This window comes from Eriocheir sinensis, chromosome 36, assembly GCF_024679095.1.
Source record: "Eriocheir sinensis breed Jianghai 21 chromosome 36, ASM2467909v1, whole genome shotgun sequence".
Taxonomy (NCBI): Eukaryota; Metazoa; Arthropoda; class Malacostraca; order Decapoda; family Varunidae; genus Eriocheir; species Eriocheir sinensis.
Genome location: NC_066544.1, coordinates 17,396,857 through 17,412,138, shown reverse-complemented (window position 1 = coordinate 17,412,138; position 15,282 = coordinate 17,396,857). Strand labels below are relative to the sequence as shown.

At 45.5% G+C, this 15,282-nt stretch overlaps 1 protein-coding gene across 6 annotated transcripts in view; it reads right to left on the bottom strand.

The window, feature by feature from the left end:
- The window catches only part of LOC127007956 (zinc finger and BTB domain-containing protein 17-like), a 56,369-nt gene that overhangs the window by 39,114 nt on the left and 1,973 nt on the right, over positions 1–15,282 (bottom strand). Inside the window, exons 2-16 of one of the 6 annotated variants that reach the window (XR_007760718.1) lie at positions 14,788–14,943; positions 13,831–14,023; positions 13,027–13,427; positions 12,403–12,585; positions 10,990–11,907; positions 10,398–10,586; positions 10,072–10,191; positions 9,765–9,886; positions 9,138–9,264; positions 8,695–8,882; positions 8,448–8,559; positions 7,962–8,118; positions 7,666–7,796; positions 6,412–7,330; positions 2,629–6,231 (exon numbers count right to left, since the gene is read on the bottom strand). Coding sequence is in view for 3 of the 6 variants with exons in the window: in XM_050879502.1 (XP_050735459.1) it covers positions 7,175–7,330; positions 7,666–7,796; positions 7,962–8,118; positions 8,448–8,559; positions 8,695–8,882; positions 9,138–9,264; positions 9,765–9,886; positions 10,072–10,191; positions 10,398–10,586; positions 10,990–11,907; positions 12,403–12,585; positions 13,027–13,427; positions 13,831–14,023; positions 14,788–14,943 (3,153 nt within the window). In the remaining 3 variants the exon portion in view is untranslated. Of the gene's footprint in view, positions 1–2,628; positions 7,331–7,665; positions 7,797–7,961; positions 8,119–8,447; positions 8,560–8,694; positions 8,915–9,137; positions 9,265–9,764; positions 9,887–10,071; positions 10,192–10,397; positions 10,587–10,989; positions 11,908–12,402; positions 12,586–13,026; positions 13,428–13,830; positions 14,024–14,787; positions 14,944–15,282 lie in introns of those variants that run through there. The other 5 variants (XR_007760719.1, XR_007760720.1, XM_050879502.1 and 2 more) reach the window with 5 other exon arrangements.

Sequence of the window (15,282 nt, the reverse complement as noted above, 5' to 3'; positions counted from 1 at the left end):
TCTCTCTCTCTCTCTCTCTCGTCAGCTATACCTAAAACCTTTCTGAAAAATTATAATACGACGAACATTCTCTCTCTCTCTCTCTCTCTCTCTCTCTCTCTCTCTCTCTCTCTCTCTCTCTCTCCCAGGCCCCCATACGAGTCATTTTCACCGTGGATCCACCCACTGAGATTTATGCATCCGCTCAGCACGTCCCCACCACCACCACCATCACCACCTCTGCTACTCTGATTTAAAAAAATTAGTTCGGAGCAAGTTACTACTACTACTGCTACTACTATTACTACTACTACAATGACCTTCCTTACTCACCCTCCCTTTCTCAACCAAGGCCGTAGATAGGGTTTTTTAGGCCTATCACTGCTACTACGTACTACTTCTACTACTACTACAACTACCCCTATTAGACTACTGCTACTGCTACCACTCCCTCCTCCTCCTCCTACTACTACTAGTACTACATCCACTACTATTACTACTGCTACAACTTTTTTTTTCATTATCTTTTCGTCCTCTCAATCTCTAAGTGGTGTTCAACCCTTCGATCCTTTATCCCCTCTCCGGACCACTAGTAACAGCCGTGTATGGTGTATCAGAACCCATTAAACTTTCACCTGGCTACTGTTTTTTGTTGGCCTCTCTATCCAATTAAACGGAGTAGAGTCAAAGGGTATTCGTCTTATCAACTCGTCTCCTCTCCTCTCACCGACATATTCTTCAACTTTTTTTAACTGTGGTGTTGTTTAATTATCTTTTGCCATAGCTTTTTTTTTTTAGCAGTTTTCATTTATCTTTTGATCATGTGAAACGATAAGCTTCCACCACTAATGTAGCCTCGGTGTAGTACATGACTATTCAAGCTTATCTCTGCGCAGTTCAACCTCCCAATTCTAGAGTCATCCAGTAGTTAACCAGTATCTTCATTCTCCATTCTCCGCAACAGCTGGGACTTTTTCAGGCACCGCCTAAGGCCTAAGACTACCCACACGCAGGCCTGAAGACCACCTATCAACCCAGACTCTACATTCTCTCTCTAAAAATAGAGGCTCAAAGATGAGCTCCTGGGGGCCGCATGTCAAGCAAGATGGCGCCACTATAAACGCTTGCCTGCGCCATAACGGGCTGGGGCTGACCATCAAGCTCCATCAAGAAAGACTAAAAATAAAAAAATAAAAATCTACAGAACAAAAATTACTCCTTTCAGCTTCTTCCTCTGTTTCTTTTCCTTAATCATGACTAGAGCCTTTTGTCCAATATTTTCCAGCCTTGGCCCACTTCTTCTACCATCAGAAACTATATCAATGTGTGTCAGTAGAAGGAGCTAGGTCTTGCTGGTCCTCTATAATGGGTACATCTGACTACTTAAGGGCAGCTGATAAGACAAGGTGAGGGGCAATTATGACAACGAGGGTGAGAGAGGCAATGGGGGACCTGGGGGGGGGGGGGGAGAGAGAGAGAGAGAGAGAGAGAGAGAGAGAGAGAGAGAGAGAGAGAGAGAGAGATCATGGCTATTCCTCTAGACAGTTCACCCCAATATACACATCTCAGTAAACAACAATACATCTACTCACTTCACTGCCCTCTTCCCTTCCTATGTTCCCTCACTCCATTGTATTAACACCTCAGAGGACATAACGCTGCTCTCAGTCACTTCATATCTATCTGGTCTGCTCCTTGTATTCTCTCTCCCTATGGTCAGTTCCCTCAGCATCCTTCATCTAAGACTATAGTAACTGAGCTCTGTGTGAGGGGGATGGAAGAGCTCAGTGCATCCTGTCCACAAACCTGCAGCATAGGATTATAACAAGTCACTCTACTACTACTACTACTGCTTCTACTACTATTGCTGCTGCTACTACTAATACTATAGCAACAACTACTACAAATAACAATAAGAACAAGAAAATGAAAAAGTAGAAGTATAGGAAGAAGAACTATAAAGAGAAGAGAAAGGTTAATACTAATACTGTTTCCAATTCATTGAGAGGGTTGTCCAGTGGGGAATGAGAGGGTGTGGGTGGGTGGCTCCTAATTACAGAGGGAGTCACATATGTAATCCCCAATGCATCAAGAAAACACTCCACACAGGCCAATCAGCAACACTTTCCCCCCTGGGCCACAGCCACTCCATGCTGGTATCTGGTGCCCACTGATAACACATGAGGGGCGGCAAGGACTCACCTCCAGTGCCAAAAGATTCTTGAGTTTTCAGCGCCTGTACACGACCTTGAGTAACACTACAGACTCACCTCATTACTACACTGCCCTCCAGGGACTAAGAAGTGATGTTCAGTATTTAGCAACACCTGCCTTGGAGGGCGCTCACACCTTGTGCCTTTCAGCTTGGTTTTGACAAGTTCTCTTGACACAGTCACAGTGTCACCCAAAAGGATAGATGAATGCCATCAATTACACTTGCTTCATTAACTTGTAATAACTGATTAATTTCCAAAAGAAAAGCTGGTGCAGCTGCCCACCGTATGCTGTCACTGTAAGGCTGCTGGGAGGCCAAGGAATGGCTGAGGGCAAGCCTTGTTGTAACAGACATGCTGGAGGGAAAGTGTATGTATGGCAGCCATGCTACAGGCTGTGAGGCAAACCCTAGCTGAGGGGACTGAAAGATTCAACACATTTTCATATTGTTATTATTTGAAGATACATTATGCAATGAAAGAATTCATGGGGAAAGACATGAACTATCTTGTTAGATGATGAACTCCAATGACATTATGATATACCTTATGAAAATACTGGACTGGTGAGGGTGGCTGGAACTGCCCAGCCCTGCACTCACTACAGGACACCCTGACCTTACTGCACACATCAGACGGTGTGGCTGCCTGGACAACCTGCTGCCTGGGGTGGGCGGGGTGAGGCGGGCAAGCAGTGCCTGCCCCCTAGTGAGTGCCGGGCCGCCTCACAGGCAACTCAGGGCTGTGTTTGCTGGGCCTTGGTCAGGCTTGGTCTGCATCTGAACACACTGTGATGTCTCCTGCACCTTGTGGAAGGCTGCACATCTTACTACTGTTGATCGTGGCTACCTCGGCATCACCAATATGGTGAAAATTTAATCTTTAAGTATGCACTTCCAACTGTGTTGTGTACACACAGATTGCATGTATTACCTTGAATGAATATATATCTTGACAGAGTAAAGATAATTACATTAAATACACACACACAAAGGAATCACTGCCTACGAGATAAAATGGAGTTTTGAACAGGATTCCTTAACTCAGTAAGGAAAATTCCCTGTGGGCTAACAGTAGAACTGAGAAATGACACATGGAGATCCAACATTCCAGGAGGTTGAGGCTGGAGGCTTGGCACGCCCTCAACGCTCCCAACCCAGGGCCTGGCAGAGTGGCCACGGCTGTTACCTGTCAGCCAGCCTTCCTCAGCCAACACTGGACAACTACTACTACTACTGCTATTACTACTACTACTACTACTACTACTACTACTGCTGCTGCTCCTAATATCACTACTGTCATAACCTTTCAGGGTCAACTTTTACACGAGATAAACATTTACACAAGTACAGTACATACGCACAAATCTTAGTCCTTTATGCAAGTAAGATACTCAAGACCTGGCTCACAAAGCCATTACATTTTACTGTTAAGCTGAGCATCCATTTGTCCACATTTGACCACAGACAAATGGATGCCCAGCCTTACCCTACAGACTGGTGCTGCTTAGTCCACTTCTGACCTCAAAATAGACCTTCACTTCCATACAAGGCTTGAAGTGTTTGTGGCGGGGAAAGGGAGGAGGGACATGAGAGAGCTTTACATTATTAGTTTTGATAAAGCCTTGAGTCTACAAAGCTTGAAGGCATGTGGGGAGGAGAGACATCTGGGAGAACTACGGACTGTTGATAAAGCTTTGATTCTCCAAGGCTTGAGGTGCTTGTTGCAGGGGAATTAAAGACATCTGACAGGACTTTCATTGACTACTGATACAGCTTTGATTCTTCAAGGCTTTGGGTGTGTGTTGCAGGGGGAGGAAAATCATTTGAGATCTGTTACACTGTTAGTTAATAAAGCTCTGACTCTCCAAGGCTTTATGTGTTGGTTGTCGGGGAAGTAAACACATCTGAGAGCTGTCACACTATTACTGTTACTGTTGATATAGCTTTGATTCTATGGTAACTGGACGGTAGCATGGAGGGAGGCACAATGTTGGGTTATGTCGTTAAGAAGCAAAGCCACACTCCTGCACCAATGTCCTGTCTGTCCCGCCAAAGTTAACTCGGCATTGTATCACAGGTTTTGTCCCCATCCAGGAGGAACTCAAGCTATAGTCCAACCATTCCAAATAGTCTGTTCGGGCGTTCAGTTTTGCGGGTCCTTTCCTCCCTTCTGCTCTGCCACACAGTCCCACCACCTAATTTTCCCTCTCATGTGTTACCTGTAGCCGTGGAATTGAAAGCCCAAACAGACTCTTTGAAATGGTTGGACTATAGTGGTTTAGTGGTGCAATAATACTACACAAGAGGTCCCTGGGTTATGAATGTCACAAACTATTACGTACGTATTTCCATGCATAAGAATGGACTGTCGTAAATCTATTGCTATAAACATTTAACTCAAAGACACTGGTGGTTGTAATGGTTGTGGTAATGAATGAATGATTATTAACCTAATATAATAGTTCTGATTTACTGACCAATTAACTTACGTAATGTCCTTTTTTTACATAAACAACCTTTATTTAACGCCTTACACCGGAGGGTTAACACAGGAACTAATGGTCATGTAAACTGATTTGCTGACTGCATGAAAGTCTCCACACACACACACACACACACACACACACACACACACACACACACACACACACACGCATGGCAACTCACACAACCCCACGCTTCAGGAACTCATTGTGACGGATGCGTGAACACACAAACTTACACCTTCCAGTCCCACACTTCACCAAAATATGTGTTTAACCAAGTAAGAACCAACAGGCTGCAAGCAGGCATGGAGTGAATACCAGAGTTGTGTATTCGAATATGAATAATTCAGTTTCCAGCGAATACGAATTCGAATACACTGAAATGTTTTAATTCAAATACAAATACCAACACATCTTGAAAGTATTCATGAATACATTCATGAATACTTTTCATTGAAAAGTAACTTCTTGATGTGACTGGGTACAGCACTGTTCCAAAGTTATGCAACAGTAAATGGAGCTCATGAACCTGTCCTGTACACGACCATTACACGTCCGCCCAGCAGGAGGCTGGAGTTGTGAGGAACAACGGCTGTTATTTATGATAATAATTTCGAAGTATTCATCAGATTATTCACAGAATACGAATACTTTCCCTTGTATTTGAATACGAATACGATTACTTTGATTTATATCAATAATTACTCAAATGCGAATACGAATACACCCAAATACAGTATTTGAATGTATTTGAATACGAATACTCCATCCCTGGCTGCAAGGGACAATATTTGTAAAGGGAGAAAACTATTGTCATTCTTTTTATCATCTGTATATCCTCTGTTATGAGTCATGTGTTGTGTTATTGTTATGTGTTATGTTATTGTTATGTGTCATGTGTTATTGTTATGTGTAGTGTGTTGTGTTATTGCTATGTGTTTTGTGGTACAGTTCTGGATCCTGTTAGACAGCCATAAATGCCTTGCGTCACATCCATCTCCACTTCCCAGTTCCTCTGCCTTCCAGACAGCTCACGTGACCACCTCAACTTCACTTTAAAAACAATAACTTGTGCACAAGATAAAAATGACAGCCCCAACCCCCTAAAATGTAGCTCATAATACCACATAAATAACAACAGCTTGAGATAATACTGATTTCTACACCGAGGAAAATCCACTGTCCACTGCATAGCTACCGGCCAGCGTTGCCAAACTATTGTACTCATCGCATTGCATTTTCATAGTTTCTGACCGATAACTAGCAAAAAATAAAAAATAAATAAATAAAAAAAATAAATAAATAAAAACATCAATAAATAAGTTTTAATACCAAGTTTAATTTTCAATCATTATTTGTGTAGGTACGAGAGTCTGAGGCTTCAAAATGATAAATACAATGTGGTCACCATCATCATCAATCATCATTTCGTTTAATGTCCGTTTTCACTCTTCCTGAGCGGTTGGACGCTTTATGGCTCTCCTCCATTCTACTCTGTCTTCTGCCCGATGCTCACCCAATCCCATCACTGCCAAGTCTTCCTGTATACACCTTCTCCATGTTTTCCTAGGTCCACCAACTGGTCTCCTTCCTTCTACCTCCAAACTCTCCAAAACTCCCAGCACTGTATCCTCCCCTGCTCTCTTTACATGTCCAAACCATCGGAGTCTTTCCCTTCTGAGCACCGTTTCCAGGTCCAATCCTATCACTGCCAAGTCTTCCTGTATACACCTTCTCCACGTTTTCCTAGGTCTACCAACTGGTCTCCTTCCTTCTACCTCCAATCTCTCCAAAACTCCCAGCACTGTATCCTCCCCTGCTCTCTTTACATGTCCAAACCATCGGAGTCTTTCCCTTCTGAGCACTGTTTCCAGGTCCTCTACTTCACATCTGTTAGCTACATCTGCACTGGACACCCTGCCTTTCCACCTGATCCCCACCATATACCTCAGCATTCTGTGTGGTGAATATGATAATCTGGCAACTCTGCTACAGGCCCATATGGTAACTATGTGCGTCCCCCTTCATGAGGCTGCCCAACACTGCTCACCCCACGGCAGCAGCTTCACCAGGACTGACCCGGCACACTTTCACACCCTGCCCCTTGAAACTATGCTCTGACGTATATCTCCTAACAAATCTTCATCTACAGGGGATCACGAATGCTATCAGGGACACATTTTTCATCGAAACGTCATAATTGATTGATAATTACTAAAAACTTAACGCCACAGCTGCCCACCTCAAGCTGTGATGATAGGGCTGTCAATAGAGGAGGAGAATCAAGACACCTCTCCATCCAAAATTCATCTCTCTTTTGGCCATTCATTTCAGTGGTTAGCGGACTTCTTTTTATCAATTCATTTTTCCCCTTGAGTTGCTTCCTTTACTGATAAAAAAGAAAGAAAAATAAAGCTGCTGGCATAGAGAGAGCATTGTTTTTATGGCACTGTGAGGAGCGTGGTGGCATAGGTACCTGAGGGCGGGTCAAGGGTTAGTTGAAGTTTGCTGTAAGGTAGAGGAGGGTGGAGTTCCCGTGTCCTGAGTTGATGTAGTTTGCCGTGTCGCCGGCCACCACTGTTGAGGCTTGGCCGCCATCGTACTGCTCCGAGGAGAGAATCAGATCCCCTGAGCTTGTGGCTAAGGAATCCTGTTGGGGAGAGTGATCATGTCATTTCATTGTATATATCTTCTAGTCTAGCTCTTTTAATTGCTTGCCTTCTATCTAGTTTATCTAAAGAGAAAAATCTATGAAGAGCACAACACAGAACGGATGCCAAAATGCTGAGTGTAACATTGACCGGCACGATGGATTGCTGATGAAGATTATCTGGTCCATCTGCCTGGAGGGTCTGTTCTGTACTTGTCTGTCCAATCAATGGATGATGTAAATAATGACAACTATATAATGCTGTACATGACATAAATAATGACAGCAAAACAATACTGCACATGAAGGAGCTGTGATGACCGCGTGGGCCTCACCTGGTTGAGTATGTGCACCGTGGCAGGACCAACAGGCACAGACACGGCCGCCCCAGCGCGCGCCTCCCCGAGGACTGCCAGCTCCTCCCCGCCGCCACCCTCGCCGCCCACCAGAGCCGCCTCATCTCCTGCTGACACAGAAGAATGGAAAGCAATGAAAGGATGATGTCTGCCAAACACCTTGATGTGGAGACTCCTGGAGCAGCCATCCCTTAGGCCCCTGGAGGGAGACATAAGTTCATGTCACACACAGGAACACACAGAGGAAAGTAAGCACTGGCTCAGTGCTGGCTCACCCTCAGTGATGCACGCCTGGCCGGCCTCCAGCACCGTGTGTCGGCCATCCAGGTGTGGCAGCAGGAAGGTGGGCTGGCCCTGGATGGTGATCTGGTAGGCCGAGGGTGGCTGCTGCGGCGATCGTCTCCGGCTTGACAGCTGCACCATGCTGGTGTCCTGCAACAACAGTGAATTAACCCTCAGACAGCAGCAGTATATGAAGGGTAGCTCCCCAAAATGAATGGTCTATATATAGTCACTGCCAACCTTAGGACTGTAGCATAAATATAGTTACGCCACATAGCAGATGTTTTAACTATCGTCTAGACATAGATCCAACTGCAGTCTGGAAGTGTTGTTATATTTCCGCCATACAAAACTGACTGACTGAATTTTGGACCGTCTATATATAGTTCCACCACCATCTGAGGGTTAAATATTGGTCAATACAATAATTACTCCAAGAGTCAGATCTGAATATCCAAGTCACAGCCTGGGCCACTCACCGCCTGAGGCAGCAGCTGGTGCTCCGCAGCTGGCTGGTCACACAGGCGGCCAACACTGGTGCTGATACGTGGAGTCCTGTCAAGGCCTGGCAGCTCCTCCATGTCGTGGAGGCTGCAGAGGAGACGCTTTAATAGTCAATGTTATGAAACTGGTGTTTCAAATGTTAGTATGCCTTCTATTATATATATTCCATTATATAAGATATATTCCTTTGGGAACAACGTCCGTGGCTCGGTGCTGACTAACTTGTTGTCGTGCTGCTTCATGTGTCGACTCAGAGCAAACTTTGTGTTGAACTTCTTGTCGCAGCTGGTGCAGGTGAAGGCCCGGGGCCGCCGGTGGATGGTCTGCACGTGGTTCCTCTGCACCGACCGCGTTTTGAAGGAGGCGCCGCACACCTCGCACAGGAAGGAACGCTCCTCGGAGTGGGTGGCCTGAAGCACCATGGATAGCACTCGCATACAAGCTAAAAACAACCCCCCAAGACTATGGTATATTCAATGGAGGGAAAGATTGAATGCCATGTAAAAACAGTAGTAGTACTAGTTAGCGACAGTAGAGGTAGAAATGGCAGTAGTAATAGTAGCAGTAGTAGTAGTAGTAGTAGTAATAATAGTAGTAGTAGTAAGGGAGAGTCATAGCAGTCCTCCCAAGTGGACAGACAGCCTACACTTGACCCCTCAACCCACCATGTGTTCCTTGAGGTACGCTGCCGACCTGCAGACCTTCTGGCAGATGTGGCACACAAACCCGTACGGCCCCACCTGCCCGCTGTTGCTGGAGGGCAGGTTCTGGTAGTGCGAAACGTTGTGCTGTCTGTCGGAACAAAGCATTAACACACTACATTACCTGGAGACAGTATGGGGAGGAAGACATGAGGAGGAGGAACACCAGGGAGGAGAGAGTATAAGATCATAAATAGTAGAAGAGACTCATAGCCTGTCCAACCCCCATAAGGGAAAATAAGGAGAGTAAATGAGAAGAAGATTACATTACTATTACATTGCATTACTTACATCTTTAGCATTGCCAACACCTGCAGATGCGGACAATAATATCAATTTATTTTACTCTTAATACTTTTGTGTGACTCAATAAACTCTTTCCATTCTGTAAGTTGTGTGGGGTAAGATAGTGGATGGAGAGAAGAAGAAGGGAGAGTTATATGATGTAAGAGTGTAGAGGGAGAGGAGAGGACGGGAGAGAGAGGAGTTGGGGATGAAGAGGCAGGCAAGGAGAAGGAAAGAAAAGAATAAAGACAAAGGAAAAGACACAAAAAGAAAAGAAAATATAGAAAGAAAGCATCCCACACTCACTTGAGAGCGTCCTGCCTCTTAAATGCCTTGCCACAGATGTCGCACAGGAAGGGCCGGTAGTTCTGGTGCACGTTCTTGATGTGGCGCAGGAAGTGCTCCCGACGCACAGTCTTGTAGTGACACTGAACACACACACACACACACATACAGGAAGAAAGGATCCATTAAGATGTGTTCAGATAATATATAAATTGTAACATAAATTGGTCTGTTTCTGTAAGGTTGGAAAGTTGTTTATAATGATTATGTTCTTCCTACACTTATGATATAGTTTAGCTGGAGGAGGCACAGTGGTCTGGCAGTGTACCTGTGGGCAGGTGTGAATCACCACCACCTTGGAGGAGGCGTGGGTGCGGCGGTGCCTCTGGAATGCATAGTGCCAGCTGGTCTTGTACTCACACTCGGCACACTCAAACATGTCATCGGACTGAAAGCAAAAGAAATGAATTACTGGTGACGGCCCCTTGGCTGGTGGGTCTAACATGACTATGGCTTAACACAAAGGGCTGGAGGCTCTGATGGAACTCAGCCTGGCATGCCCAAATACATACCTTTTGGAACATATGAACCCAAAAAGTCTATTATTATTATCATTATTATTATTACCATCATCATTATTGTTAGTATTAGTACCTGTGACGGCTGCTTGGGCGTGTGGTGCTTGACCCTGACGTGCTTATCCAGGAGCTTCTGGTCGTCGCAGGTGTAGGCACACAGGTGGCAGTGGAGCACCTGCTGGGCGTGGGACATCTTGTGGCGCCGCAGGTGGCTGGCCCGGATGGACACAAAGCTGCACTCGCTGCACCTGTACAGCGCCGGGCCCTGCAGCCAACAAAGAAGAGATTGATACGTAAATAAAATAAAATAAATCAAAAACATAAAATAGATCAAATCAACTCTTCTGGACAGCAATCATGAAGCTCAGAAGGAGATTTAGTTGGTATTTAGGTCAGGAAGATATGGAGAATTTTCAATCAATTATAATGTGTCGAGAAAAGTGCGTTTGATTGCATTCTTCATCTCCTGTGTGTGAATATTAAGAGTGAATACGTGTGTAGGAATAAGAATAATGAATATTAAGTGTATCTTCTGTACATGAATATTATCTCAAGAGAGCAAGTGTAAGGCCAGCCTCAAGGGATAAGGTGTTGGCAGCAGTCCTGATGAAGCTGTTGCCATGAGGTGAGGTGTTGTGGGTTTAATCTGTCCTCACAGCCAAACATACCTTGTCATGGAGTTGCATATGCTTCAGGAAGTGGTTTTCCCTCATGCTCTTATAGGAACAAATCTTGCACGAGAATTTGAATTTGGCAAGAGTGGAGTTCTGTGTGTCCTCCAGGCCCTCTGTGTCCCTGGGTGCTGCCAAGTCTGTGCCGAAGACAGACTCGTCCTTTGTCATCTCTTCCTCATTGCTCTCTACTACATCTCTCACTTTGCTAATGCTGTGAGGCTCGCTCTTAACACTTAAACAATTACTGTCCTTATCAAGTCCTGCATGATCCAACTTCCCGGCAAGGTCCGTTCCCTCTCCATCTCCTAGTACTGCTGCAGTGCCGTCACTGCTGCCACTGTTATTTTCTTTGTTGGAAACTAGAGCTTTTGAGTTACTTTTGTTTCCAGAGTTTTCAGATTCCTCCCCATTTCTGGTTTCTGAGTGACTCTGTCCACCTTCAGGTAAGGTCTGGGCTCCACTCGCCTCTGTATTCACACCCACAACAGTCTTAATAATATGAGAATCCTCCTCTTGAGAGCTCGGGCAAATGTGCCTTGAGATCACGTCCTTCTGACTCTTGGTTTTGATTGCATACTCCACACCCTTGAGACTCTGGCTCTGGGATCGCTTCTTGGCCACCCGCTCCGAGAAGCCCTTCAGGAGGTGCCTCTTGTCAGCGGCGCGGGTCTTGGAGTGGGCCAGCAGCTGCTTCTTCGTCCTCCTGCGCAGTGGACTTGGCTCGGGGGACAGTGGACGGGAGAGGACGGAGTGATAGCGCCTAGCGGAGCGGTCCAGGCCCAGGGTTGAGGCATGGCGGGTGGTGGCCGGCGAGGGGATCAGCTCACACATCACGCCAACCTCTCTTGTGCTTGGGGACAACGCCTCCTCCGGGAGCCCTCGGAGCTTTCTGATTTCCTCCATGATGACGTCCTGAAGCATGGGACACAGCATCATCAAGGGTTAACTATCTCCAAAGGCCTTACTTATTGACACATGTACTTTTGTTACAGTGAAGGGGACAGGCCAAGGAAGGGAGCAACAAATTATACAGAACCCCACAACATAGCAGATAAAGATGGCAAATGAATTATAGATATGATGAGTTAAGTGTAAAGTCATGGGAAGGAGGAAATAGCAGTTAGTCAGTTAGTTAGAAATACAGAAAGAAAGGAATTAAGGAGAGTTTACCAATGAAAGGGAAGAAAAGTTAAGATACATGCTAACTCTTGAAGAACTGATTTATGAGTTACGAGTTAAGAGTACGGTCATAGGAAGGAAGAAATAGCAGTAAGTTAGTGAGTTAGTTAGTTAGAAATACAGAAAGAAAGGAAGTAAGGAGCGTTTACCAATGAAAGGGAAGAAAATTTAAGATACGTTAACTCTTGAGGAACTGATTTACTTTACTAGCAAGTTCAAGCCACCCACCCTTGAAGCGAGGAGCTCAACCAGTGAACCCGACACTGCGATGTGGCCCGGGCTGGTCTCCGTCACCCTCACCCCCCGGGCCGCCCCATGCTGCTGGAGGTTGATGAAGACGTCCCTGCCGGAGGTCAGCCCCAGCTCGGCGGTCAGATCCCGGTGCAGTGTGGCCTCCAACCTCTCAAACGGCTGCATAGGGAAGGAGTTGTGTTAGTGCTGTACACCTCAAGACTTACACAAGGGAATCATAGGCGGACTGGCTAGAGAAACTGGACTCCTACCTCGATACTCTATTTGTTGATATACCCCTTAACCCCTTGACTGTGGATTCCCTACAAGAAGACATCACCAAGCTACAGGAATGGAACAAAAAGTGGCTGCTACAATTCAATGAAGAAAAATATAAAGTCGTGCACTTTGGGAGGGGATATCCAGCATATCAATACCACATGGGAAACACTCCACTATCCACCACAGCAGCAGAGAAAGACCTGGGAGTATTTGTTACCAGGCTACCAGTAAAAGCCAAATCCATGCCAATCGCAGCAGACAGGTTAAAGACTTTTGTGCTGGCTACATGTACCTTAGCACAAGTCTCACAAGAGCCAACATGTTTTGCAAGAGCCTTACCTCCAAAATATTACTTGGGGAGGACAACTTCTGGGTCCATCTGTCAACCTTGCTGTGGAACTCTTCTCTCCTCTGCTTCTTGGAAAGGTCTTGGCCAATGCAAAACTTTGCTCCAAGGTTTCTGTGCTTTTCCTTTCCTTCTCTCTGCTTCCACAGCCTGGTGCTCTTCCTGGAGTCTCCCATGGCAGGTGTGAGAGCTGGAGGCGCTGTCTCACACTCTGCCAAGCTGGGCCCCGGGGACTCAGGGGCGGCAACAGTGGTGATGGTGGTGGTTTGGTCTAGAATTTGGCCTTCACAGGGGACTGGGGCCGAGGCATCACCTACAGCCTTATGGGGCAAGGTGTGGGACACTTCCCCTTGTGCCAGAACACTGATGTGGATGTTATCCAGTGAGTCAGGACCTGACATGAGAATAGAGAACAGTTTAGAGGAGATTATCAATTGAGTTTCAAAGATGTCTTAACCCCTTGACTGCACATTTCCTACCAGAAGACATCACCAAGCTACATGAATGGAACAAAAAGTGGCTGCTACAATTCAATGAAGAAAAATGTAAAGTCATGCACCTTGGGAGGGGATATCCAGCATATCTACCAATACTACATGGGAAACACTCCATTATCCACCACAAAGGCAGGGAAAGACCTGAGACTATATGTTACCAGGCTACCAGTAAAAGCCAAATCTGTGCCAATCGCAGTGGACGGTTTAATATTAATTTGTTATATTATACATTATTAGCCCTGCTCTCTACCCTCTTATTTTCTCTATTGTTCCTCCCCTATAGTAAGGCAGAGTGAGTACCAATGTCAGGCAGGTCATGCGGGGCGTCGGCAATGGTGATGTTGAGGGGGTCCACCGTGCCCTCCTCACGCCCGGCCGACACAGTGATGAAGTCGGCCACATGTTTGGCACCCTCCTTAGCGGCCACAATCCTCCCTGAGATGCCTTCCAAGGAGCCCGGCTCACTCAGGCCAGACTCATCCACAAGGCTATCCTGTCAGGCATAGATTGAATTAAGGATAATTTCAATAATACATAATTGATACTGTTTCTGAGTCTAGATGACTGCAATGGATGGGTATGTGTGGGCCAAGCCTCACCCTCAGAAAGTAGTTTGTCCCCCTCCATGTCCCCCCTTACTGAATTTTAATAGAAAGGAGGATGGAAATAAAGAAGAAACATTGAATCCTTAAGTAAAGTATCTCCCTTTTTGAGAACCTCCATTCTGATACAAAAGGAGAATTAATATAAACAAGAAACATTAAATCTTCAAGCAAAACATCTCCATTTTTAGGACCTCAATTCTGATACGAAAGGAGTATTAAAATAAACAAGAAACATTAACTCCTCAAGCACCACCTGAAATTGACCTCTCTTCTGATCTCTTGTTCTTTTTTCTTTTGTCAGAGCAGCGTTTAGTGGGCTTTTTGTTGCTGTTTTTGTTTCTTGCCCTTGAGCTGCCTTCCCGTTCACACTGTGCCAACTCTGGGCCACGACTACCCAGTAACTCAGGGTACACGAGGTCTTGGGTGTAAAATGTTGATGTGAAAAGGTTGCACGTGGTCAGAAAGAGGTCTAGAAACGATTACCTGATGCTGAGTCGGCACAGTGTGAAGGGGACCTAAAAGTCGCTAGGTTGTTGTGGCCCAAAGTCGGCAGAGTGTGAATGGGGCTTTACTGTAAAAAATAAAAGAATAGTCTCCCTTCTTTTGAACCTCTCCACTAAGTTTGTGAACTGGACGGCAATAAACTCCTCACCTGGTCTTGGGTCTGGAGGACAATGATGGTCTGGTTCTTGTCCCCGATGGCCGCCTCGTCCTGCTGGAGCGCCGACACCTCCGCCAGCGGCACCACACTGGCCTCGCCGTCATTGCGGATCACCAACGCCCACTGTGAACTTACTGCCTCCTCCATCTGAAGAATAAATGACCGAGCTTAAAAAATACAAGTAAACTGTAAGGTACCGGTATCTTCAAACACATGAAGTGCTGGCAGTCATGTGTTTGAAGATACCCTAAACTTAACCTAACCAAACCATAAACAGTTACTATAGGTCTTGACTCATAAAATTCATATATGCTTCCTTACTAATGAGACTTTCTATACAACAAAGTGAAGTCATTTTTTGTTGATTTATATCATAAGGTGCTGGCTATCATGTGTTTGAAGATACCCTAAACTTAACCTAACATTATCTAACAAAACCAAAACAAAAACTATAGGTCTTGACTCAGAAAATTCATATATGCTTCC